The 26335-nt window shown below is 36.1% G+C and overlaps 1 protein-coding gene across 2 annotated transcripts; it reads left to right on the plus strand.

The window, feature by feature from the left end:
• The first annotated feature begins 727 nt into the window (after positions 1 to 727).
• On the plus strand, positions 728 to 18185 carry LOC106882197 (transmembrane protein 17B). 2 transcript variants are annotated; one of them, XM_014932789.3, is made up of 4 exons: positions 742 to 1307; positions 9275 to 9378; positions 13538 to 13651; positions 15920 to 18185. In XM_014932789.3, the coding sequence occupies exons 1-4, from the start codon at positions 1193 to 1195 to the stop codon at positions 16160 to 16162; spliced, it is 576 nt and encodes a 191-aa protein (XP_014788275.1). In that variant the 5' UTR covers positions 742 to 1192; the 3' UTR covers positions 16163 to 18185. The 2 variants fall into 2 exon arrangements, with proteins under 2 accessions (XP_014788276.1, XP_014788275.1); XM_014932790.3 differs by lacking the exon at positions 13538 to 13651 and having other exon boundaries at positions 728 to 1307.
• The last annotated feature ends 8150 nt before the right edge of the window (positions 18186 to 26335 follow it).

A 26335-nucleotide genomic window follows, 5' to 3' on the forward strand; every position in this document is an offset into this window, starting at 1 on the left:
ATGACCGAAATTTTGAAATTGAGATTTTTGAAAAAAATTTTTCCAGAATCGCATTCTCCATGGTCTGAAACATAGGACTCCGTAAAAAAAAAACAAAATTTAAAAGGGGGGGGGGTATACCCAGATTACATATACTCCATCTCCACCGAAAAATTTCATAGAAAATACCCATTTTGCTGAAAGTTATGACTAAACAAAATCGGCAGAGACACTTGTGTAGGAATGCTAAATAAAGGAACGGGGTCTGTGATCTTTGGAAAATCAGAAAGAGGATTCCACAACAAAATAAGTTTGGAAACTACTGAGTTAAGCGACGACTTTCTCTAAGCTTTATATTTTTGAATATTCTAAATCCCGATTATATATATATATATATATATATATATATATATATATATATATATATATATATATATATATATATAATAATAATAATAATAATAATAATAATGAAATTATTGTATACAATGCTCAGAACACAGACATTGCTAGAAATAAGAGCTTATTCGTAGCAATGTAAGTGTTCTAACACCCTAGTCATATTTAGTGACAATTATAGTTTTCCTTTTGGTAACACATTGCATACAACTGTCTAAATTATATATATATATATATAATTTAGACAGTTGTATGCAATGTCATATATATATATATATATATATATATATATATATATATATATAATTTCAGTATATCTATATATTCAACAGTGTTAGCGCCAAGCAGGTGATTAGGCATATGCAAACTTTAGGTTAGTTAAAATATTTGTGACATATTTCAACTTCTAAAAGCAAATTCTCCGTAGTTACAAAAGTTGAAATAAGTCACAACCGTACTTTAACTAACCTAAAGTTCGCACATATATATATAATACATATTAAATTAAGTTCTAAGCGATAAGAATATTTTTATTTTCACTCGTTAATTAATTAATTATTTATTTATTTATTTACTTTTTGCGAAACTATTGTTGTTTACAAATACACTATGGCAACAAGCAACATGGAGTCAAACTAAAGTAGTTGTCACACGAAACAGTTCTCCGTTGTAAGGATGATGTCTGTTCCCGATCGAAGAAGGGAAATGTAATGATTCGCTAATGAAATGTGTTTTATTTCAATGCTGCGATTTATTTTAATATCGCTGCGAACTTATTCCTTTTGTTGAAACTCGCTACATTTTATTTTGCACAATGGCTTCTAATGTGGAAGCCACGCTACGTAAGACTGTTAGCACTATGACGGATTTCTTATTCCCAGTTTCCAGAGAAGACATCAAAAAGAATCAACACAATATTTTACGTTCTGGTTGGTTGTTGTTTTTTCTTTCTCTCTCTTTTTTTCCTGTGTGTGTATATACGCACAATATTTTGCCCTTCCACCAGTCACACAAATTTACGTTATTGCATGTGTGTGTGTGTGTGTACACAGACGTCATATCGTATATATATGTGTGCGTAGGTGTGTTTCTGTCAGCTTGTCTTGAAATAGCGCGCTTATTTGCTAACATATATTACCGTCATGAAGCGGTGCTGTTGGTTTAAGATCTCTTGTAATGAACATGTCCAGAGCAGAAGAAAAAGATTACCTTGCATGGGAACAGGTGAGGGTTGGCGATAGGAAGAGCATCAAGCTGTAGAAAATCTGTCTCCCAGTTGATCCATGATTATGTGCTTAAGAAGTTCACTTCTCAACCGTGTACAATTTCACAGCTCAGTACTTTGAGCAATTATTTTCTACAGTTGCCTCACAAGAAAGATTGCATCTGTGGTATCTTTTTTGTACATGAAGCCAAATTGTATCTCATCTAACGCTACTCTGACATGGATAAGTTATGCTATGACTCTCCCTATAACCTTCATAACCTGATCCAGTAGTTTGATTCATCTATAATTGCTTCTCTTTAAGAGACTTTCCTTTGTCTTTGTAGCAGTTTATGATGATATTGCTAACCAGTCATTGGGTATGACTTTTTTTCTATAATATGATTAATTATCCAGGCCATTGTCATGTATCCTACCTCATCAGATATTTTGAGTATCTTTGCAACTATCCCTGATGGACTCATAACTTTCATGTTTTTCATCACATTATCTACCATGCTCTGGTCAACTTGAAATCCTGGTTCTGCTCCAGATTTAGCATAAGGTAACTCCTCTTTATCCTATGTATTCTCCACATATAACAGCCTCTCATAATAGTATTTCCATGCTACTTTCTTGTCTTCCATACCGATGGTGACTATGCCTTCAACTTTCCAAATACACTTCTTATAATGATGTCCTGGTTCTCTCTCACATGTCTTGCAATCCTGAGCACTTCATGCCTCTGATTGTCACATTGTAAAACATGTGCAAATCTCTTCCTTTCTGTCTCATTCTTAGCCAAGTGTACTTGTCATCTAACTGCTCTCCCAGCCATTTGATAATGCCCCTTACTACTACCTCTCTTCCAAGTTTTCCAACCCTTTCTTTTAGTTTTTACAACCCTATCAGCCATGTCATTCCACCATCATATGACCATCAGTTTCGCTTGGAATTTGTCCAAGTCACTTGTCTGATTTGTTGTCTAAAGCAAATTGCCATTAATATACACATAAAGAAAGATACCATTAGTTCATTCTCACTCTCTCTCCTAAATGCGAGCAACCATGTAGCTCTTTGACAAGAACCAGCTCTGCCCCCAATCCCTTCACTCGTATTTTAAACTCCATCTAACATAAGGATGCAGAATCTCTTCAGGTTTGCAGATTTATGGACTACATGGTGACCTCAGTAGTTTTGGTGGCATGAAAAAAGCACCCAGTACACACTGTAAAATGGTTGGGATTAGGAAAGGCATCGAGCTGTAGAAATCATGCCAGAGCAGCCAGTGGAGTATTATGCAGTACCTGAACTCATTGGATCTTTGTCAAACTGTCCAGCCCATGGCAACATAGACATTAAATGATGATGATATATACAGGGTGTTCGGGCTAAATTTGATGATTTTTTTTTTATCACATTTTTTCAGGAACAGCTTGGTGTATTGGTGAACAGTCAATGGCATTGGAGAGTATAAAGATTAAAGTTGTAGTTGAGAATAAGTTAGATGAAATGGAGGACTGGAAGTCATCTGGTTATTGGAAAAGAGTTACTTGTATCCTGATGATTCACACCAGGTATCAAAATGCCAACATCAAGACTGCTTCTCCATGCAATGTGAACACTGTAAAGGCTGTAAGATATGACATGGACAGCTGCTACAGAAACTATAAAGCCATGGTCGGCAAGAAGGGACACAGTAAGCACTCTGTGTCTGCATGCCAGAATTCTTCCTCACATCTTTGAACAAGGTCTTAAGCTCATTTCAGATGGTTATTCACAGATCTTGAATTCTGAAAGCACTGTGTGTGTGTATGTATGTATGTATATAATATATATATATATATATATATATATATATATATATATATATGTTTACAAAAATAGGCCCTTCACCCTATCTATTCCTCTTATCACTCCCTCCACCTGTCATCTCTATCACTCCAGCTCTCTCGATGCCCACATATTTTTCTTGTTACCTCCAATTATTTCACTTGTTGGCCATTCTTCACCCATTGTTCTCTCCACTCACATTGCATTGGTTACCCCTGTCTACTGAACCTTCAAATTATCTCATCATGCACTATACTTGCCTCTCCTTCTCCACTCCTGCAGCCTACTCAACCAAACATAATTTCTCTCTTGTCTTCTCCCTGTAATCTGTATCATTACTATCAGTGTAACTATCCTACTGCTCTCCCCCACTCTCTTCTACATCTCTATCTTCCCCAACTGAACCATCATTGGTCATCCCCACTCCAGCCTTTATCCACTATTCCTTACATCCACCCTTCAACCTTACCCTATCTATACAGTTGTTACCTACTTTTTATCCTTCGTTCATGTTCCCATGTACTCTTGCAGCCCCCCTCTCCCACATTTCTAGTTCCTCTGTCCCCATCCTTTTCTACTCACATTGTACTTTGAGGGGCCACCTAGACACTTTATCACCACTATGTATCTCTTTCCAGCTCACCTGATCATTCTCGCCCTCTCTTTTAAATGTAGTTCTTCTACAACATAAAAACCTGCTTTTCCTCCTTCCCTCATACTTTAACTCTCTCTCGTCTTTGAGCATAAAGCCATCCCCACTCTGGAATTCTTAGTCTTACATGCTGCATGGTGATCTCAACTGAACTGGTGGCATGAAAAAAAACTCCCAGTATACCTTGTAAAGTGCATCCAGTTATAGAATCCATGCCAAAACAGACATTGGTGCATGATGCAGTCCTTGGATCTATTGGATTCTATCAAACCATCCATCCCATGCCAGCAGAGAACATAAATGTTTAATAATGACATGTATAATGTTAAAAGATATTCACAATGAAATAGCATAGATAACATTAAAAATTTATAAGTCAAAATTAATATAAGCTTTATATCATATCATTTAAAATATGTATATAAGCAACAGAGGCTGTACTGATGCCATAAGGTAATATTTATCCTCACTTAAATGTAGATGTTCTGTTAAAACAAACTATACTGCAGTAGATACCATGAAAGAAACTCTCATATTGGCTATTGGTGCAAAATACCCTCTTGTTTATAGCACTAGTGGGGAGATAAATCCCTGCCACCTCCAGCGACAAGACCACCAGATCACATAATTTTGACCTTTCTTGGTCTGGTCAATGATGGACGCTCAACTGCTAGAGATAGCAGCAATTCATCTCCTGGTTAGCGATATATAGAAAAACAGTGCCAGAACAGGTATTGGTGTCATGATTAGTCAGTGAGCTGGCTAAAATATTTCAATGGTAAAGAGAATTCTGAATCACCCTGCAGATTACACACACACAAGTGTATGCACATGCACTCACATACATGTATATAGTTTACAAAGTCATTAGATCATCAGATAGAATGTATATGTTATTTGTTCTGGTTCACAATGCTATGAATTCAAATCCTGCCTTTCATCCTTTTAGAGTTAATAAATGCAGTAACACTCTTGTACTGGAGTTGATTCTTTTCTCATGGTTCTCAGCCATACAGGGGGATAGGCTCTACTAAATTCAAAATGCCCAAAACATACTGATTCACAACAGTACATCTGTGAAAGGAAGAATGAATAAATACATACAACTCAAAAGGAGCAAGGGGAATAAGAGACAGATTGTTGGTCAGCATAAGAAGTCACAACATCATCATTATCATCACCATTTAGCATCCATTTTCCATGCCAGCATGGGGTGGATGGTTTGACAAGGCGCTGGCGAACCAGAAGACTACCAAGCTTCACTGTCTGTTTTGGCATAGTTATTATTGGCTGGATGACCTTCCTAACACTAACCACCTTACATAGTGGGACAGTGCTTGTTACATGGCACCAACACCAGCAAGGTCTGTTTTGGCATGGTTTTTATAGCTGGATGCCCTTCCAAATGCCAACAACTTTACAGTGTGAACTGGATGCTTTTTATGTGGCACCAGCACTGATGGAGATGCTCGCAAGACAAAGATCATTTGAGTGGGGTGGGTTTATTGGAGGAGGTGGCCTTGTGTTAGGTGATGAGAGGTTAGTGTGTGACAGAGGACAAACAGGTGCCTTGCTGTTGACAGAAATTCAAAAGGCAGACAAAATATAAACACAAAACGATTTAACATAAAGAGTTGTGCACAGTGAATTGTACACTGTACAGAAAAGGAAAAGAACTAGACAGACATTTTGGGTGAACCCTTTATCAAAGTAGGGTAAGAAAGAAACAACAGGAAACAATACCTGTTTAAAGTATATATGTCCTTTTCTCTCTGCCAGCATGGAAGGCAGATGTTAAGCGATGATGATGATGAAGAAAAATGGAGAGTCAGATCATGAATTATTGAATTCATGTTCGCTTGTGTCAGTGAAGATACTGGTTGGCAGAATTATGCAGTCTGGGCTGGGTTACTTTTCTGGGTCTTCACTTGTCAGAGAGTCATACTGCCATATTTGGTAGGAATCTGTGACACGTGAAAACCTAGAAAACTAACCTGACCGAGATTGCATAATTCAGCCAGTGTGTATCTTCACTGAAACATGTGTAGGAGCTCGCTTAGCTCTGCCTAACAGATTTGAAACCAAATCTACACCCTTGTTGCTTGTCAGACGACTGTCTGATTCCATTGTGCTTTGTCTCCATGCTGGGAGAAACGTTAGCATGCCGGGCGCAATGCTTTGTAGTATTTCATCTATCTTAATGTTCTGAGTTCAAATTCTGCCAAGGTCAACTTTGCCTTTCAGGGTCGATAAATTAAGTACCAGTTGCGTACTGGAGTCGATCTAATTGACTGGTCCCCCTCCCCAAAATTTTGAGCCTTGTGCCTAAAGTAGAAAAGAAACTCAATGGACTGACCCTTCAATGACCAGCAAAAGATCCTAGGAGGCCAGATGTTTCTCATTAATCTTCTAGCATGGAAATAAAACACAATGGAATCAGACAGTCATCTGACAAACAACAAGTGTGCAGACACAGTTTCAAATCTCAGTTAGGTAAGGCTAAGTGAGCTCCTACAAATGTATTAGATGATGTAATTAAATATTTTATAAACCAATTTCCCAGTTTTTTGGGGTTATTTCAGAATTTTTTTTTTCATAGGAACAGGGAAAGCTGTGTGGTTAAGAAGCTTGCTTTGCTAACACATGGCTTCGGGTTTAAGTTCCACTGTGCAGCACCATGAGCAAGTAACTTCTGTAGCCCCAAGCTAATCAAAGCCATATGAGTGAATTCGGTTGTTAGAAACTGTATGAAGCCTTTCAGTTATTATGCATTAAAAAATACTCTACGTTTGTATTGAGTCCTGTAATTTCTGGTAAATCAACAGAGATTTGTGTGTGTGTGTGTGAAGGCATGTGACCTAGTGGTTAGAGGTGTTGCACTCTCGATCATGATATCATGATTTCAATTCTCAAACCAGTTGTGTGTTGTGTTCTTGATCAAAACAATTTATTTCATGTTGCTCTAGTACACTCAGCTGTAAATGGGTAACCCCTGTGATGCACTGACCTTCTGATCAGGTGCAATGTTGGCCTGCTCCTCACCTAGTCAGCAGGGTAGCATCATACTGTCATACACACACACACACACACACATATATGTGTGTGTTTGTGTTTTTCCCTCCCCCTTCACAATGCTTGACAAACGGTGGTGGTTTGTTTACATCCTTGTAACTTAGCAATTTGGCACAAGGAGACCAACAGAATAAATACCAGACTTTAAAAAAAATGAAAAAAAATTAGTACTGGGGTTGATTTAGTCGACTAAAGCCCTTCAAGGCAGCGCTCCAGTATGGCCACAGTCCATGACTGAAACAAGCAAAAGTAAAAGATAACAGATGTATCCTGTGATCCTTTTAACTATTTAAACCACTGAAAAAATACATGAGTTCTTTATTGATATATAATCTGTATCCTAAGCATCTCAGTGATTACTGCTGATGGATAAGGGTCTTTCCTTGTCTTCATATCCTTAATTGCTTTATTTATCATACTGTTGTTGACATGAACACCCAGTCATTCTGTTAGGTTCACTTTCATTCTCCACATTTAATAGTCTTTCATAATAGCACTTCCACACCTCTTTCTTTTCAGAGTCACTGAGTGCAAGCATACCATTATCTATCTGTACACACTTCTCTCCCACAATATCTTGATTCTCTCTGACACACTGTCTAGAGAGCTGGAACACTTCAAGCCTCCGATCTTCACGTTGTGAAACATTGGCAAACCACCTCCTTTCTACTTCTGCCCTTGCTAGATAAACCTGTTGCCTAACTTCCCTCTTGTATACCTGATATAGCTCTTTGCCACCTCCATTTTCTCCATTCTTTCCAAGTTTGTCTCTTCACTTTTATAACCTTATCTATCACACTGTTCTGCCACCAAGTTACTCTCTGTCTGGTAGAGACTTTGCCCCAACCATAGATTTGGTCTGCAGCCTTCAGTAGGTTGTCTTGTATGAACTTCCAGTTGTCCTCTATATTATATGTCACCAACCTCCTCCTCTTTCTCATCAAACACATTAATCAGAATGTCTCTAAATCTCTGATGGTTTAATGGATCTTTGAGCTTCCATAATTTCCTTTTCCAAACTGGTTTACATCTCTGTATCCATCTAGCCCTAAATCTGACGTTGCTAACTACTAACTTGTGTTGAGCTGTACATTCCTCACTGGGAAAGGACTCTGTATTTATAAACATCTGTCTATTCCTGTTTCTGGTGAGAATACAGTTAATCTGGCTTGAGTGTCCACTAGACTGATAAGTGATAAGATGGTTGGCTGGTTTCCTGAAATTAGTGTTTCAAACCAAAAAGTTATTTGCATCACAGAACTTCAGGACTCTTGTCCTCTCCTCATTTCTAGTGCCAAAGCAGAAACTTTCATGTACACCATGAAATTCCATTGATTTGCTGCCTAACATGACCATTGAAGTCACCAGCTACAATAATAAGGTAATTGTCCTTCGTTGTTGACGTAGTCTACAGAAGAGACTCACAGAAACAGTCCATCTGTTCATCTGCTATTCCAGCATATGGAGCATATGCAGAGATAAATGTCACTGTTATATTATACAAGACTATTCTTAACTTATTAATCCTATCACTCTGACTACCTCAATCACCAATATATATATATATATATATATATATATATATATATATATATACATACAAATTATGGGGGTTTAGTTCACAAGTGATCTAGAAGATTAGGTACGCTAGGTAAGTGCTGTAACGGATTACTAGGGCTCCAAGGTTGTATCCAAGACGGTAGTTATGGAGCCATTGCAGACTTCTGATATAGCAGATACATAATTGTTAAAGAGGACAAACGTTAAACGTTTGTTGTCCTCTTTAACAATTATATATATGTATATCGGCATGGTGCTTTCTGTTTGTGTTTGTCCCCCATCCCTGCTTGACAACTAGTGTTGGTTTGTTTATGTCCCCATAACTTAGTAGTTTGGCAAAAGAAACTGATAGAATAAGTACCAGGCTTAAAAAGTAAGTACTGAGATTGATTTGTTTGACTAAACCCTTCAAAATGGTGCTCTAACATGGTCGCAGTCCAAGGACTGTAAATGTAACATGCATGCATCCATCCATCCATGCATACATACATACATACACACACACATGCACATACATACATACGCACGTATCTGTGTGTGCGACCATAGAGATGTATACATTTTTTTTTTCTCAGGTCATGAATACGTAACCAGCTTACCTTTCCAGATGGAACTGTACTTCAATGTCTGGTTCTTCCCATTTTGGCTTGTTTCTGTTATTGCAGCTCTTACTTTCAAGGTAGGTATTGTTCTCAGCATTGTACATTTTTTGCCAGATGTTCCTGAGGAAAGTAAACAGGAATTACTGAAATTTTTTTCTACAATTAAACATTAACGAGGAGTTTAGAATGCATATTAATAAACATATATACATTATATATTATTATGTATTGATGAATATATATACATACATATGCATGAAAACAGCAGATTGGCTGAATCATTGCATTGGAATATTGGGGGGAAATGCGTTGCAATATTTCTTCTGATTCTTTTTTTGTTCTGATTTCAAACTCCAATGAAGTCAATGTTGGCTTTCATCATTTTAGGGTTGATAAAACAAAGTACCATGAAGTAATGGGGTCAATCCCTCCTCCCTTTGAAATAAATATATAAGTTTATCTATCTATCTATCTATCCATCCATCTAGACAGACAGATATATGTATATTGAGACATAAATTATCATACATTTTGTGAAAAATAGCTTAGTTATAGTTGATTATAGATTTACAATAGCTAGCATGTATGTGTGTGTGCGTATATATATATATATATATATATATATATATATGGAAAAAAAGCTGTTGTCTGTTGTCTACTCTGTTGGTAACAAAAGGTCTCTCTTTCTCTGAATGAAAGGTAAATTAGACTGTATGATGCCTGTGTACAAACTGCAATGCTACATGGTAGTAAGACATGGACCCTAAATGCAGAGGACATGGGAAGACTAGAAGGAATGAAGCTTGTATGTTCTGCTGGATGTAATGTTAATGTAAAGTTAGTGTACATGTGCAACAGAGTGCTAGTGTATTGAGAGAAAAGTTAGGTATAAGTGGAACTAGATGCAGTATAAAAGAAAGAAGACTGCACTGGTTTGGTCATGTGATGCATTTGGATGAGGACAGCTGCATAAAAGAAGTACTGGTTGCTTAAAGTAAATGGAACTTGTGGAAGAGGGAGGCCTAGGAAGACATGGGATGATGTAGTGCAGGCTGATCTAAAGACACTGAGCCTTACAGAATAGGTGATATAGGACCAAGATGATAGGTGTTGTGCTGTTTTTGAGAAGACCTACCCACAACAGCAAACTGATATCCTAAAAGCATTCTGATTGGTTGTAATCCATTCTGTCCCACATCTCATTCCCTAACATCCAGCTCTCCATCACTCCTCTATCCATGGCACTATTTGGTGGCTGTAATCACTTGAGGTGGGTATTGGCACATGTTATTCCTCCTCCTTTTTTTGCAACCCCAGTTACAGCCTCCTTGCTGGAGCCACTTCCATCCCTTATTCCCATTATCCTTGCTTCATCACTCACTATTTTTTTGCAGTCACCTCCTACCTGTGCCTTCAGTTATCTTCTCTGCCATACTCATTGTAACATATCACACACTATCTTTCTCAGTACCCTCCCATATCTGTCATCACACTCCACTCTCTCTAACCACCCTTCTGTACCCTATATCTCCCTCTACACCACTTCTTCACTTCAGCTCCTCCCTACCTTCAGATCTATCTTTATTGAGCCACTTCCATCTCTCCCACATTACATCTCTCCATACTGATATTTCCCCATCAACATTACATCCACCTTTGTTCTTCACTCACTACATTCACCTCTATCCCCCACCCCCTCTCTAACCATCTGTTACTCTCCTTTCACACTCTTATGAAAGTATCCACTCTCTCTCTGCCCCTCCCATGTCCCACTGTCCTTAACCTCTCGTATGCTCACCTTCTTGTATCTTGAGAGTTTTCTCTGGCTCTGCATCACAACTTTCTTTTACCTCCCTCTCTATTATTCCTACCCACCCCTATAAAATGTAGAGTAGCCATGTATCTCCTTTATAGCAAGACATCTGTGCATGTCCTTTCTATCAACACCTGATATAAAGCCACCCCACCCTCTCAAATACTCACACCACCCACTCAGTAGGAAAAGTGTTTCCTTTTCTTTTTATCTTACAAGTTACTTAGCAACCTCACTAGTGGTGGTGGCATGGAAAAAAAGCACTCAGTACACACTGTAATGTAATTGGCATTAGGAATGCAATCCAGCCACAGAAACCATACCAAAACTGACACTAGAATTTGGCACAACCGTGCAGCTTGCTGGATCCTGTCAAACCATCAAACCCATGCCAGCATGGGAAACAGATGTTAAATGATAATGATGATATACATGTGTGTGTGAGTGTATAAATAGTTCAACCTACACAAGTAACTTATGGAGTCCATGCAAGCAAAATAGTAAATTGGGAATCCACAGTAATATTTGAAGGGTCCATGAAAAAAATGTTACTTTGGATGTATTTATGACAAAAAACAGTAATAACAGGAATATCTAGAATGCCGATGGAAGTGAATTTAAATATCAAATGGCTATGAAGGTCCACCAGAATAAAATAGTAATCAAAGGAGTCCATAGATAAAAATGGTTGAAAACCACTGATGTACAAGGATTTCACGTCCATGGTGAAGAGAGGTTATGTAGGTCCAGGATGGAATAAGAAAAAGAGGCGTGGGACATGCTTACTGTGGTATGGTTAGGCAAAGCAAAGAGTGATAGCAGTAATAATAAACAATACGAAGAGTGTCATGCTCTCTGTATTGTCTATTTACCTTTGTGAAGAGTTACATCAATTCTTTTAAAATAATATAATGATAATAATAATCCTTTCTACTATAGGCACAAGGCCTGAAATTTTGGTGGAGGGGGTAAGTTGATTACATCAACCCCAGTACTCAACTAGTACTTAATTTATCGACCCTGAAAGAATGACAGGTAAAGTCTACCTCAGCGGAATTTGAACTCAGAATGTGCAGACAGACGAAAAGCTGCTAAGCATTTCACCCAGCATACTAATGAGTCTTCAGCTCACCACCTTATTATTATTATTATTATTATTGTTAATAACAATGATAATAATTTCTTATATAGACATAAAATCAGAAATTTAGGAGATGATAATGATCAATTATATCAACCCCAGTATCTGAATGATGCTTTGACTCCCTAAACAGCCAAATGTATCCAGAAAACATTTTGTCCAATGTTCTGATGATTCTGCTACCAATCGCCTTGATAGCGATTTCTATTATAATAAAATATAAAGTAGCATTAGCATTTATTAGTTTAGAGAGTAAGGAGGAAATTGGGAAATTGTGGCTTTGAATGTTAGTGTGCCTAATTTAAACACAACTACCTGTCTCTTGGGTGCCCTTCATCAGAGTCCACTCTTTTGCAAATTTTTAGAGTAGGTCTTCAGTCTGAGGATAACTTTCTCTCAGCACTCTTGTAGGTCCTATAAAATAAGCCATGGGCAATGCTCTTATTCCTTCTCCTGGCTAAGTCATATGTTAAAAAGAAGAGGAATAGGTCTAGGGATTCAGATCAGGGGATTTTAAATATATAGAATGACAACCACAACTACTGTGAAATATGGCAAATTATATGAAAATATTTTGAGGTTCTGTTGGACTAGTTTTTTTTTTTTTATTAATTAGTCCAAGAAAGTGAAACAGCCTTCCAGACTTGTGAGGTTGATATTTGAACTTCTATAAGTTCATGCTTGTAAGGAAAATGTAGGTAGGGATGGAGTTCTAGAGGACACCATAGTTCTAGGGAGGGAAGATTAAGTGAAATGTTTAATATAGGATTTGCAGGACAAAACATCATAGGGATGAAGAGAGAAGATGGAAGTAGACTGGGCAGGACTCGGTATTTTAGTTTAGCTATGAGCTCACAAAATAGAAGTAGAAATATTAAATTTCATTCAATACTGTACAAGACTATTTTTACAATAGAAATAATGAAGTTAAATGAATCAACTTGTCTATATTATTTCTCAATTTCAGAAGGTATTTGGTATAACATATCATTCTTTTAAATTTCTTGTTAATTCTTTCTTGACACTTCAAAAAAAGACTAAACTTTTATGGGAAGACAATGGCAAAATTGAAAATTAAGATGAGCTCTAAAGATTTCTTTACATTCAGACGACATCAGTGCATACAAACAATTATAACACCTAGCAATTGCTGCAACATTTTCTGTCATGTTTTTTAGACTTGGTAATAATTTTTTCTGCATATTGATAATTTATGCATTATGGGGGTTGATTTGCTGCCCAAGCACAGATTGTTCTTAATCATTTGTTTTCCTATTTCCAGTTTTCCAAACTCAGTATTGTCTACCAGATCCTCCTGGTTGCTGCTTACATCATGTTTGGTATTATTGAGATTATCCGGCTTTATTTGGGTTACATTGGAAACTTAATGGAAAGAGTATGTAATCACTACAGCAACAACAACAATGGTTCTGAGGATTCCTTGTTGTTTTGTTTTCTCTTTTTTCAATTTGCCTTTTACTTAGTTTTGCTTATCCTTCTTGATAGAGGGAAACCTTAGTGGCATGAGAATACTTACAGAGAGTGAGTAAAAGAGTCTACGTAAGATGAAGCTATTAAACTGTAAACAACACACATCTTTACCAAGCAATTTTGTCATTTTCACTGTTGGACTGACCAAAGCCTTGTGAGTGGATTTGGTAGATAGAAACTGAAAGAAGCCCATCATACATATATGTATATATCTATGTGTGTGTGTCTGTATTTGTCCCCCACCACCACTTGACAACCAGTGTTGATATGTCTAAGTTCTTGTAACTTAGTGGTTAGGCAAAAAGAGACCGATAGAATAAGTAATAAGCTTTTAAAAAATGAGCCCTGGAGTTGATTTGTTTGACTAAAACCCTTCAAGGTAGTTCCCCAGCATAGCTGCAGTCAAATGACTGAAACAAGTAAAAGATAAAAGATTATTTGTAAGAATCTCAGAAAAAATGCTTGGCATTATTTGTTCTCGCTTTTATGCTCAAAGTTCAGATCCTGCCAAGGTCTACTTTGCTTTTCATCCTTTTCAGTTCCATAAAATAAGGTACAAATCAAAGTCACAAACTGAGATCAATGTAATCAACTAAACCCCTTCTTCAAACTTCAGGCCTTCTGCCTATGTTAGAAACAATTATTATCAACTTAATCATCATCATTATCACCTTTATCTCAGTTTATAATTTTTAAAGTCTCTCTATTTATTAATTGCCACAGATTTCAATAAAAGAAATATCAATTGTATAACAAAGAACACAATTATTGTGAGTTCACAACTAGTGTATTTTTTCATGATTAAAGTTGGGATGTAGAGAGTGATGTTTTACACAACATCTCGTGGCTGTTGCCAGTTCCGCCTGACTGGCCTTCGTGCTGGTGGCACGTAAAAGCACTCACTACACTCTCAGAGTGGTTGGCGTTAGGAATGGCATCCAGCTGTAGAAACTCTGCCAAATCAGATTGGAGCCTGGTGTAGCCATCTGGTTTCACCAGTCCTCAGTCAAATCGTCCAACCCATGCTAGCATGGAAAGCGGACGTTAAACGATGATGATGATGATCTCATATGTCTTGTTAGGAAAAAAAAAAAAGAAGATACTATTTATATATATTGAACATACATTTGTGACCTGTGCCATATGACATTTTTTGCTCATTTATTTAGTCCAAGAAGAACCAGACTAAAAACTTAGGTCTAATGGACTCTAATGGTTCATGAAAATATTTAATGTCTCACAAAACACCACGCACACTGGTACATCTATTTTTCTGATTTTATTAATAGAAGTTGCAAAAGAAACTCACCAAAGAATAAATTCAAAATCTGCCTCAAAGCCAATCAAAAGAGAGTAGAAATTGAACCTTCTGTAGACTATGGTTCCTTAAAAAAAACCTTCCATATGACCGTCATAACTTCACTTTCAACAAATCCTATTGTCACAGTGTCTTTTCTATCACTACCACAATCTGTGCACCTCCACTATCAAAACATACACTAGCCACTCTACCTGTCATGGGAGTCCCCATACAGTCACTCAACCTATAAGAAATAACAGCCAAATCTCCTTCAGGTCATACCCAGCCATCTTTAAAAAGAAAATATTGAATAATGTAGTCTGATATCTAAAAATGGAGAGATGATCAAGGATGAAATACCTTTGATCATAGATTTGTTTGATCAAAAGGCTGATATGAGACCTAATCCTTCCTAGTCATAACTGCACCCCTCTGAACTTGCTCTCTCCTCTTTAGAACACCATAGCATTTTTGACTCCTGAAATTCTGTATAGATTCCAATAGTATAAGGAAATATATGAGATATAGAATTACTCTTCACTATGCACAGGAACAGTAGTTTCTATTGTGGAAGTGCTGTAGTCAGTCAAATTAATCCTATTGTATTACTAATGCTTACTGACTTCCTATCAAAATTTTAACTCATACTGAATTGAAACATAATAAAATATATGCTCTAATATTCAGTTTAATCATCTTTACTAACCATGTACTGTCTTAAATAAGTGAAGTAATAATTAATGATTTGGTAATGACATGTATGTACTTTTGATTTACATTAGAAGCAACCTATTTTTACAGGAGCTAAAACTATACATGCACAATTAGTAAAGGGCTTTATTTAGTATTTATTATTTATTTATCTATTTGCAGGTACCTGAGCTTTCCGGATCTTGGCTTTTGACGTTACTGATGCAGTTCCCTCTAATTATATTTCTGCTGTTCAATGAAAGCCAGACATTTCCTCTTGAAATAGCTCTTCATATAGTCATGTTTGGGTTTATTCTGATTGAAATATTTTCAGGTTATTTTGCTATTCGTACCATGATCAACTACCAGATGACACAGTTTCACTTGCGTCAGTTTTCTGACCTAGAGTTTATTACTCAAGACTAAAGGAAAAGACAGGATAAAGAGATTGTTTCAATGTGTACAGACGAATTTTACACACCTCATTAAATTTAAATAGCCCTTATATATATGTGTATGTGTGTGTGTACAAACTAATACAATCCCTTTTTCTAACAGTTAACAGATCAAGACACAAGATACTTCTGATACTTTAAGGTATAAAGTATAGCCATACCATAGTATCAGTGTGGATAGGAATAGAGTATCTTAGGCTTTTAATTGTTAGCTTCTATGTTATAATGCCATGACAAGTGAAAGTTATTACTGTGAGCTCAACTCTACACTAGTGTCTATTTAATAGTTAAAATAAAGGAAGCATTCCAATGTAAGTCTTAAATGTTGCCGAGTGAAAGATATTTTTCAGATATTTAATGAAAAAAATCAACTATTTTGTCTGATTGTTTGATTTCATCAAAGACATATTGAAATGTTGAATATTATTCATCAAATAGCTCACTTTGTAACTGTGTGGAACCTTAAGCCAGTGTCTTTTACTATATTTACTATATTCCTTGGCTAACCAATGTCATGTGAATGGAAACTGTGTACACATAAGCCCATTGTGTGTGTGTGTGGGTATATATATATATATATATATATATATATATATATATATATATATATATATATACAAACACGCACACACATAGATATACACACATGTACATACATGCATGTATGTCTTTGTGTGTGTTTTTATGACTGTGGTTGTCATTCCCGCCATCGTTTGACTACCATTGTTAGTTTGCTTACATACTTGTAACTTAGCAGTTTCACAAAAGTGACTGATAGAATAAGTACTAGACTTAAAATATATATATATAAGTACTAGGGGTGATGAATTTTGACAAAAACCCTTCAGGGCAATGCCCCAGTATGGCTGGTATCCAATGACTGAAACAAGTAAAAGATAAGAGATAATAGAAGTATGCAGTTACAAGATTCTGGTATAAAATCAAAAAGCTTGATTTTCTTGTTTTAATGCAATTTCAGCTTTATTAAATACATTACCAGCAGCTGAATGATTATACTTAAGCCCTGAGAATCTCTGAGTGGTTGGCGTTAGGAAGGGCATCCAGCTGTAGAAACTCTGCCAAATTAGATTGGAGCCTGGTGTAGCCATCCGGTTGCACGAGTCCTCAGTCAAATCGTCCAACCCATGCTAGCATGGAAAGCGGACGTTAAACGATGATGATGATGATGATGATGATATATATATATATATAGTTTCATTCATTAGACTGCGACCATGCTGGGGCACCACCTTGAGGGATTTTAGTCGAACTAATCAACCCCAGTACTTATCTCCTTTTAAACCTGGTACTTATTCTATTGGTTTTTTTTGCTGAACCACTAAGTTATGGGGATGTAAACACACCAACACTAGATGTCAAGCGGTGGTAGGGGTCAAACACAGACACAAAGATACACACACATATACATACGACAGGCTTTCTTCAGTTTCTATCTATCAAATCCACTCACAAGGTTTTGGTCAGCCCAAGGCTATAGTTGACAACACTTGCCCAGAGTACTGGTTTCAGGTTCAGTCCCATGTGGTTGGGAAGCAAACTTCTTTCTACACAGCCACACCTGCACCTATGTGTGTGTGTGTGTGATTTTGGTCCCAATCTAAAAAACATGTCAAACTGGTATTCTACAATTTCATCTTTAACCCTTTCATTACCAACCTTCCTGACTGAGACTAACCTTGGCTTTATGAAACAAAATTACTCATATTTAAATCAAAATCTTCAATCATAATTTTGTATAAAAATCATTTTGTTATACAACCAATGAGTCATTTTACTGAATCCCTCCAAATCCTTGATTAGTAGAAAAAGAAAAAAAAAGAAAAAAAAGGCACAGGCAATGTGATTCATCAGAAATATGGTCTTGAAGAGGTTATGGGTTAATTAGGATATAAAATCACATTTTTATATATTGAAATCAAAATCTTTTTTAATATATATAAAAGATATATAAAATCAATTCATAAAATATCAAACTTTGTTATTCTATTTAAAAAATAATAATTGGCTTGATCCTTTTCAGAATATATGCAATAAGGCATTGAAGAAGTAAAATATTCATTCAGTATCACCACTTAATAAAAAGAATTTTAAATTTCCTTTATAATTGTATTTTTTCAGTATCTTATTGTTCACGACTCTGAACATCTAAAAAGGGGTTTCACCAAAGGTACTTTAGGTTTCACATAACTTCAATTTTTACAATAAAAAGGAGCTGGTAAGGCAGGTCCAACAAGAGCAAAATATTGCAGCATCATTAAAAAAAAGTCCACAGAAAAACAATAAATTTTAATAGTTAGAATTTGACATTTAGATTGGTTTCATTTGGAGCCATATGTCATATGTGTACACCTATAAGGTGTGCAAGATACAATACTTCACATCTGCATTCTGACTATTGCCTTTACATTCAACTATGTTATTGCATAAATGTGATAGCCAGAAGAATGTGAGAAACTGAGTATATATTTTGCATGCTTAATAGGTGTAAAGATATTGTGTATACACACTTATATGAAATGTGGCTGCAACTAAAACCAAAAGAAAAAAGCTTTGATGGAAAAGAGAGCTGTGAACATTGAAATCTGAGTAATAATCAAGATATTTAAATTATATTCATTTTAAAGAAATAAAATTGTTCAAGTATTTACATTTCAACTGACCCCTGTCTTTCAGTGAAGGTGAATTTCTTCAGAAACCACTTTGAGCAATGCTCAGATAATTTAGGCTTGAACATTTTTGGATTTTCTAAGTTTAATTTTTCAGAATTGGATATATTTGTTGTTCAATTTCCTCAAAATCAAATGGTGTCACATTGAATGAATTAAAATGCAAAATCTTTATTACATATTTACTGGGTATGTAAAATAAATTTACTGAAACTGCTTTATAAAAAACAAAAAATTACAAGCAGTATATTTTCAAATATTTTAAAATAAGAAAGAAAAGATAAATAAAATAATCCAACACACCCACACTTTACAGGCACTGAGTTTAAGAAGCATGCTTCCCAACCACGTGGTTTTAAGGTTCAGTCCCACTGAATCCCATACATATATGAATAAATATATCTATATTCCACCGTCCTCTCTTCTGCAACCCCACTCTGTCAAGGTTCTTATCTTGGCCATTGTCATGAAAATATTACCCAATAAACTCTGTAAAGTGATTGGCACCAGGGAGGGCAGTACAACTCATGCCAGCATGGAAGACAACATTAAATGATGATGACATACATACAGACAGACAGACACATATATCTAGATTTAGATATGTTTCAAGCCATGTCCAACTTAATAGCACCACCTGATAGAATCTGTTATGTCACTTTTAAGTCAAGATTTGTGGTATCATAGCCCATTCAAGTAAGCTGTTGATTGAAATGTATCCAGGTACTTTGGTTTGTTCAGTATTCTCTGACATAATTTGTCCAGATATCGTTTAATGGTTATAGGATCTTTTTCTTTGGTTTATTTTGTGATAACATTAAATAGAGCAGGACCTGTAAAGGAAAAGTGATTGTACTGCAGTGTAGTTATGTCATGAGCCTGAATCATGTAAGAGGTCCATGGCACAGGGTCCCAGCCTGGAGTGAGTTGTGAACTTGATGTTAATCGTTTGGGCAATGACAGTGGTATATTCTTCACATGGTACAAATGATGTAGCACTCATGACTGCACTGGAGACAATAATTTCAAAGTTTTAAGCTGGTTCCAATAATGAAGATCTGTCAGAGCATTTATTAATTTTTTTTATTGCTTACTGTAGTGTCTCAATTCACATGTTTTGTTTGGTATGGGGAGACCACAGGGGGCAGCAGTATTCAAGGTATGGTTGTACAAAGGAGGGGGAAAGGAAATGATGACAACTAGTTTTCTGGTCTGGAAAATTCCGAGGACCAAGGAGCTCCCCTTGTAAGCCATACCAACCTTATTGCTGATGTGAGCACCCCAGCTGAGATTGTCAACTAAGTCTGTGTTATTATTGGATGCCATGAGTGATTTTCCTGAAGGAAGAGAGTATGATTATTTTAAGTGCATGAGTTCAAATTTTCCATCATTTATTAGCATGCTGCTTCCGTCTCCCCATTGACTTACAGCATGCAGATCAGACTGGGGTTTTGTTTGGTTTTCTCCATTGGTAAGTTTTTGAAACTTGGAGTCATCTGCAAACATTTTTATTTCGCTGTGTTTGATGATATTTGAAATGTCATTTATACAAACTATGAAGAAAGTGGATCTAATACAGTCCTTGGGGGAACATCACTAGTGACTTTTGCTGGGCTTGAATGGACTCCAGTGATCACATGTTGGGTTCTGATCACCAGAAAATTGTTGATCCAGTCCAGCAGTTTATCACAGATTCCAATATCAGGCAATTGTAACAGAAGGATGTCATGGTAGGCTCTGCTGAGGAAAGATATATAACATCAGTGTTCAAGCTCACTCCCAAAACTTTAAGGATATCACTAAAGTGATGTAGAAGTTGTATTATGCTGTCTTTGCCACAACAAAAGCCATGTTGATTGGAATTTAGAAGGTCATCACTCTCCAGTAAGCCAGTTATTCTTGATCTGACCACCCTTTCAAACACTTTGATGAAATAGGAGGTGAGTAAAATTGGACAATAATTAACTTAAAGGAATCTGTTCCTCTTTTTGAAGATCATGATGACAAGTTGTAATAAGAAGTGTTTGGATATACAGCTGGAGTTTTAAAGATTTTCTCCTGAGGTCAGTTAGAGGAGATACAAGTTGGTGTCAGCATTCCTTTAGGACACTAACAAGGCCTGCTGCAGAATATTTGGTTTCCTTTATTTCTGCAGTGATATCAGAGACATTGAAAATTATAAGAAATAACATGTTGGGGGTTGAGTTTGTTGAAATATTTTATGTCAACGTCAGTAGAATCAGTAAAGATAGCAATATTGTTCCTGTAGATTCATTGTCATAAAAAGTCCTCATTACACTCTTGGTGTGGTCAGCATTAGGAAGGGCATCCAGCCGTAGAAACTGTGCCAAATCAGACTGGAGCCTGGTGCAGTTCTCCAGCTTACCAGTTCCAGTCAAACTATCTGACCCATGCCAGCATGGAAAGCAGACGCTAAATAATGATAATGATATATTTATTATAATATAGGTGTGAGGGGTATTTGGAGTATTTCAGGCACTTAATTGTGCAATACTCTCTTCAAACCTACTAAAAGGTTTTTATTTCTTTCAGATCCCACTTGACAGATAAATTACTTACACAAGAAGTGAAAAGACATATTGAAATTGCCAATTTCTAAATGTTGCAGGGTCTTTTGTATATAAAATTCAGATGGGAATGTTTCAATTGTATCAAAGAGAAAATTCTAAAGAGAACATTCTAAATATTTAAACATAAGGATATTGCAATTCATCCAATAAGTTCAAAACATTGTCAATGATGATAGCCAAAAATCAATGATAGCCATCACCAAAGAACTTCAGATGTCAAAGGAGACTATTAGAACTGTGGTGCATGAGAACATCTGATGTATTGAAGAGAGTCCATTTCATGTCTGCAATGACACAGAAAGACTGATTCGAGTCAGGCAGTTACTTAACAAGGTGAACAAAGCATGCTTTCATTTTCTGATGAAAAACTTCAACCAAAACCAGAAGTCTAACAGGAGAAATGACAGATTATGTACAGATCCTTCTGGTATCACCTGAGTGATGTACACTAAGTTTCCAGCACTGATATGGTTTTAGGAGTAGTATGTAACAAAGTCATGCCATCTCACATTTTACCACAGGGTCTTAGAACTAATGCTGCTGGATGCATTGAGATGCTAGAAACAGCTGTTAAGCTCTAGATGGATGAAGTCTGCAGTGGAAGGCTTTATGTGTTTCAACAAAACTCAGTACCTTCTAAGAAAGCTCACATAACTCAAGAATGGATGTCAGACAATCCTCATGATCACATAACACCAAACTTGTGACATCCAAACATAGCAAACATTTTGAGCATTGTTGAAAGAGACTAATCAACTTCCTCACAATATTATAGCTTCACTGAGGGCCACCATTGTCCAGATGATGTTGAAATGAATAAGAAGTGTTTAGTGCAGACATGTCAATGACTCCAGTCCTACATTAAAGCAGTCATCAAAGCTGAAAGCTTATCAAAAATGTATGCACAGATTTTTTACTAAAATGATTTGTGTTTATTAGATTAGAATTTTTTTTTATCAAGTTACCAAATACACACTCAAATCTCACACCCAATATATATATATATATATATATGTTTGTGTATGTGTATGTAGATATATGAATATAAAAATATATATCTATATATATATGTGTACACATACACACACATACATTATATCGTGTGCACAAATACATGTGCGACTGCTATTGTTGAGTTTAGAGCTCCTTGAAAATTATAATCATCCAGTCTGCTTCTAGTATAGCAGTTTGGCTACTACTATACTTAGTGGCATAACTAGTCACATTATACAGAGCAAATATAGAACTTACAAGAAATACAAGTTCATATCACTTGTTCATATGTATATGTTACCACTGGTTGTTTGGAACTCTGCATAGGATGTTCCAAGTGCAATTGCTTAATCACAACAGATCATCCAGGGAACATTTTATTGCATTATATTACAGAGAATTAAAGTTTACACACATAAGAACAAATGATATAAGCTTATGTTTATTGTAATTTCTCCAATATATGTATACACACACATACATAATATATGCATACACATATAAATGCATATATTTATACACACATATATAGATATCTATATATACATAGTTATATGTGTGTGTGTATATATATGTATATCATGGACTCTCCCGTAGTTATATGATGCATGATGTGCCGAACAACCACACATGATTTGTTTATAGTGATCAAATGTTTATGAAATGATTGCAGAGCAACTGGGAATCGAACCCACAATCTCGCAATTGTGAATGCAACACTCTAATCACTAAGCCATGCACCTTCACACACACACATATATATACATACATACACAAACACACACATAAGGTGTTTGAGTTAAATTTGACAGTTTGCATAAAAGTATTTTACAAATATATCAACTAGATTTTGGCTGGGAGATGACAGTTTACTCCAAGTGGTCCCACTCATCTTCCACCATAGCCTCAAGATGGCTTCAGAACCAGACACATGCATTCCTCACTGTGTCCCTGGAAAGATCTTCGAACACCTCCTTGATCTTGGCCTTGATGTTGCAAGAAAAGTAGTTGGTATTTCTCAACTGCGTCCTACACATAGTAATCCATATGATTACAATTGGTGGGAATTAGGAAACCAGAAATTGGGGTTGGTGAAGTTGTAGAAATTCTCTGACAACCACTTCTGACTCTTTCCAGAGGTATAACAAGGAACCGAATCCTGCTGCTACACATATGGCCTTCCAGCAGCAACCCTCTCTCGGCAGAGATTGATCACAGGTTCCAGCAGCTTCATATAGCCATCTGAACTGAGCTTCAAAGATTTTGGGGTGAATTCTGGCATGCAGACACCTAGTGCCTACAGTGTCCCTTCCTGCTGGCCATGGGTTTATAGTTTCTGTTGCAGCTGCCCATGTCACATCTTACAGTCTTCACAATATTCACAGAGCACTGAGCAGCAGTCGTGATGTCAGCATTTTGATACCTGGTGTGAATCATCACAATACAGGTAACTCTTTTCCAATATTCAGATGGCTTCTAGTCCTGCATGTCATCTAACTTTTCCCAACTACAACTTTAATCTTTATGCTCTCCAACACTGACGACTGTTCACTGATACCTCAAGGTGTTCCTGAAAAAGGAGACATAACAAAAAAAAATCATCAAATTTAACCCTAGCCCCCCCCCCCCCCCGTGCATGTATGTATGTATGTGTATATATATATGTACACACACATGTACATTTGTTTTCTCGTCAGTAAGTTGTAAATGAGTGACAAGCGGTTTTGTTTACTGTCTTCCGTGAAAACATGCCCAGCCAGGAGGATATACTACCTTACTTGAAAACAAGTGAGGGTTGGTGACAGAAAGGGTATCTGGTCATAGAGAATCCACCTCAATGACCTCTGTATGTCCTATGGAAGCATGAATGCTAAAAAAAAATTATTGCAGTTAAATTCTAACTAAATAAATCCACCTGAAATGAACTTGGGAAAGGCTTTCATTTCTTTGCTATTAATAAACCCTACATAGGTATTCGGCAATGAGGAAGTATCCATGTAGTTACTCAAATTACTAGAAATATCTAAATCACCTTCAAACTACTCTTAAAAACTACATCGTAAAAAAGAAAGGCGATACTGGACAATGTAGCCTGCCCTATGTACACTATGCCTGGAATGACTGATCATAGGTTTGCTCAATCACGTTGAACTTCGGGTTACAGATAGAAACAAGTCAATAAGTCTAATTAATACTCTACACAGTCACTTGGACAGCAGGAAATAACAGCCAAATCTCATTCAAATGTCTTAAAGTAAAAAAAAAAAAGAAAAAGAGTACACACCTGACAATATAGCCCGATACAAAAAACAAAAAAACATGGGATAGTCATAAGACCTTTTTGATTATAGATATGATAGAGCTTTGAAGCTAAATGACTTACACAAAGCAAAATGGAGATTTAAGAACAATGAACATGTCATAATTATTACTCTTATATTCTCTGATTTAAGATCCAAACTGCAAGAATTAGATTGAGCTACCACATACCTTTATCATATGCAATTAACCCTTTGCCTGTCCTGTGTATCATATGTGATACACAGGACACACTTTCCCGGCAAGCATGCATCATGATATACAATTCCAATTTTTTTTTCACTCACTGGAATAGCCATTTAGGATAGACTTATGGAAAATGCTTTGCTGTGTGGTAAGTAGCTTGCTTACCAACCACATGGTTCCGAGTTCAGTCCCACTGTGTGGCACCTTGGGCATCTTCTACTACAGCCTCGGGCCGACCAAAGCCTTGAGTGGATTTGGTAGATGGAAACTGAAAAAAGCCCGTTGTATATATGTATATATATATATATGTATGTGTCTGTGTTTATGTCCCCGTAACTTAGTGGTTCGGCAAAAAGAGACCGATAGAATAAGTACTAGGCTTACAAAGAATAAGTCCTGAGGTCGATTTGCTCGACTAAAGGCGGTGCTCCAGCATGGCCACAGTCAAATGACTGAAACAAGTAAAAGTTAAAGGAATCCGATTGTATAGGCTGGCAATTTTAAAGACAAATCTATATATCTATATATCTGTAAAGAATTCAATCTTCTTTATCAGTATAAAGTGCTAACAAATAATTTCAAATCAACAGATTTTACAGTTCATTGAATACACTACATAAATTTAAACTGTTGAGTAATTTCATATACCTTCAAGAAAGGATGCTTTATTCTAATTAAAGACATTATCAATTGGTCTAAATTAATCATATTTAGATACATTCTTTTGTTACCTATACAGCACAGTAAATACTTCAGACAATTTTCAGGCATTCTCACAATTGAAATATAGTGATACAATTATACTGAGCTTAAATTCACCATTTGAATCGAATGCTTTCTTGCTTTATCTTGATTCCTTACCACTTGATGTTCAGTCTAAATTTGTGCGCATGTTTACATCTCCATGTGTTTACCTATGCGTTTTATATGTTCCTTTCATTCTTGAGTGTGTATGAATAGTATATGAATTAAAACCCTAAACTAAAAGTATATATAAAATAATTTATTATACATTGAAATTATTATTACATGATGAAGGCTGCGAAACAGCTGTAATCCTAAGGATGACAAGTGGTTAAATAAATATATTCACCTCTCACACTGCATGACGCTTTATGGCGCATACATATATATATATATATATATATATATATATATATATATATTATTTTTTCATTTAATGTTTTTTTTATTTATTTTATAAATGGATATTTCCCTTAATACATTCTTCTTTGTGTAGCAAAAGACCAGAGTATTTGTAAGGAAGAAATTATTCATTTATAAGCATGCTTTGAAGAGAGAGAGAGAGAGAGAGAGAGAAAAAAAGATAAACAAATGTAAAAAATTCAATGTGGTATTTACTTCAAA

Source organism: Octopus bimaculoides, chromosome 1 (assembly GCF_046866305.1).
Source record: "Octopus bimaculoides isolate indiv1 chromosome 1, ASM4686630v1, whole genome shotgun sequence".
NCBI lineage: Eukaryota > Metazoa > Mollusca > Cephalopoda > Octopoda > Octopodidae > Octopus > Octopus bimaculoides.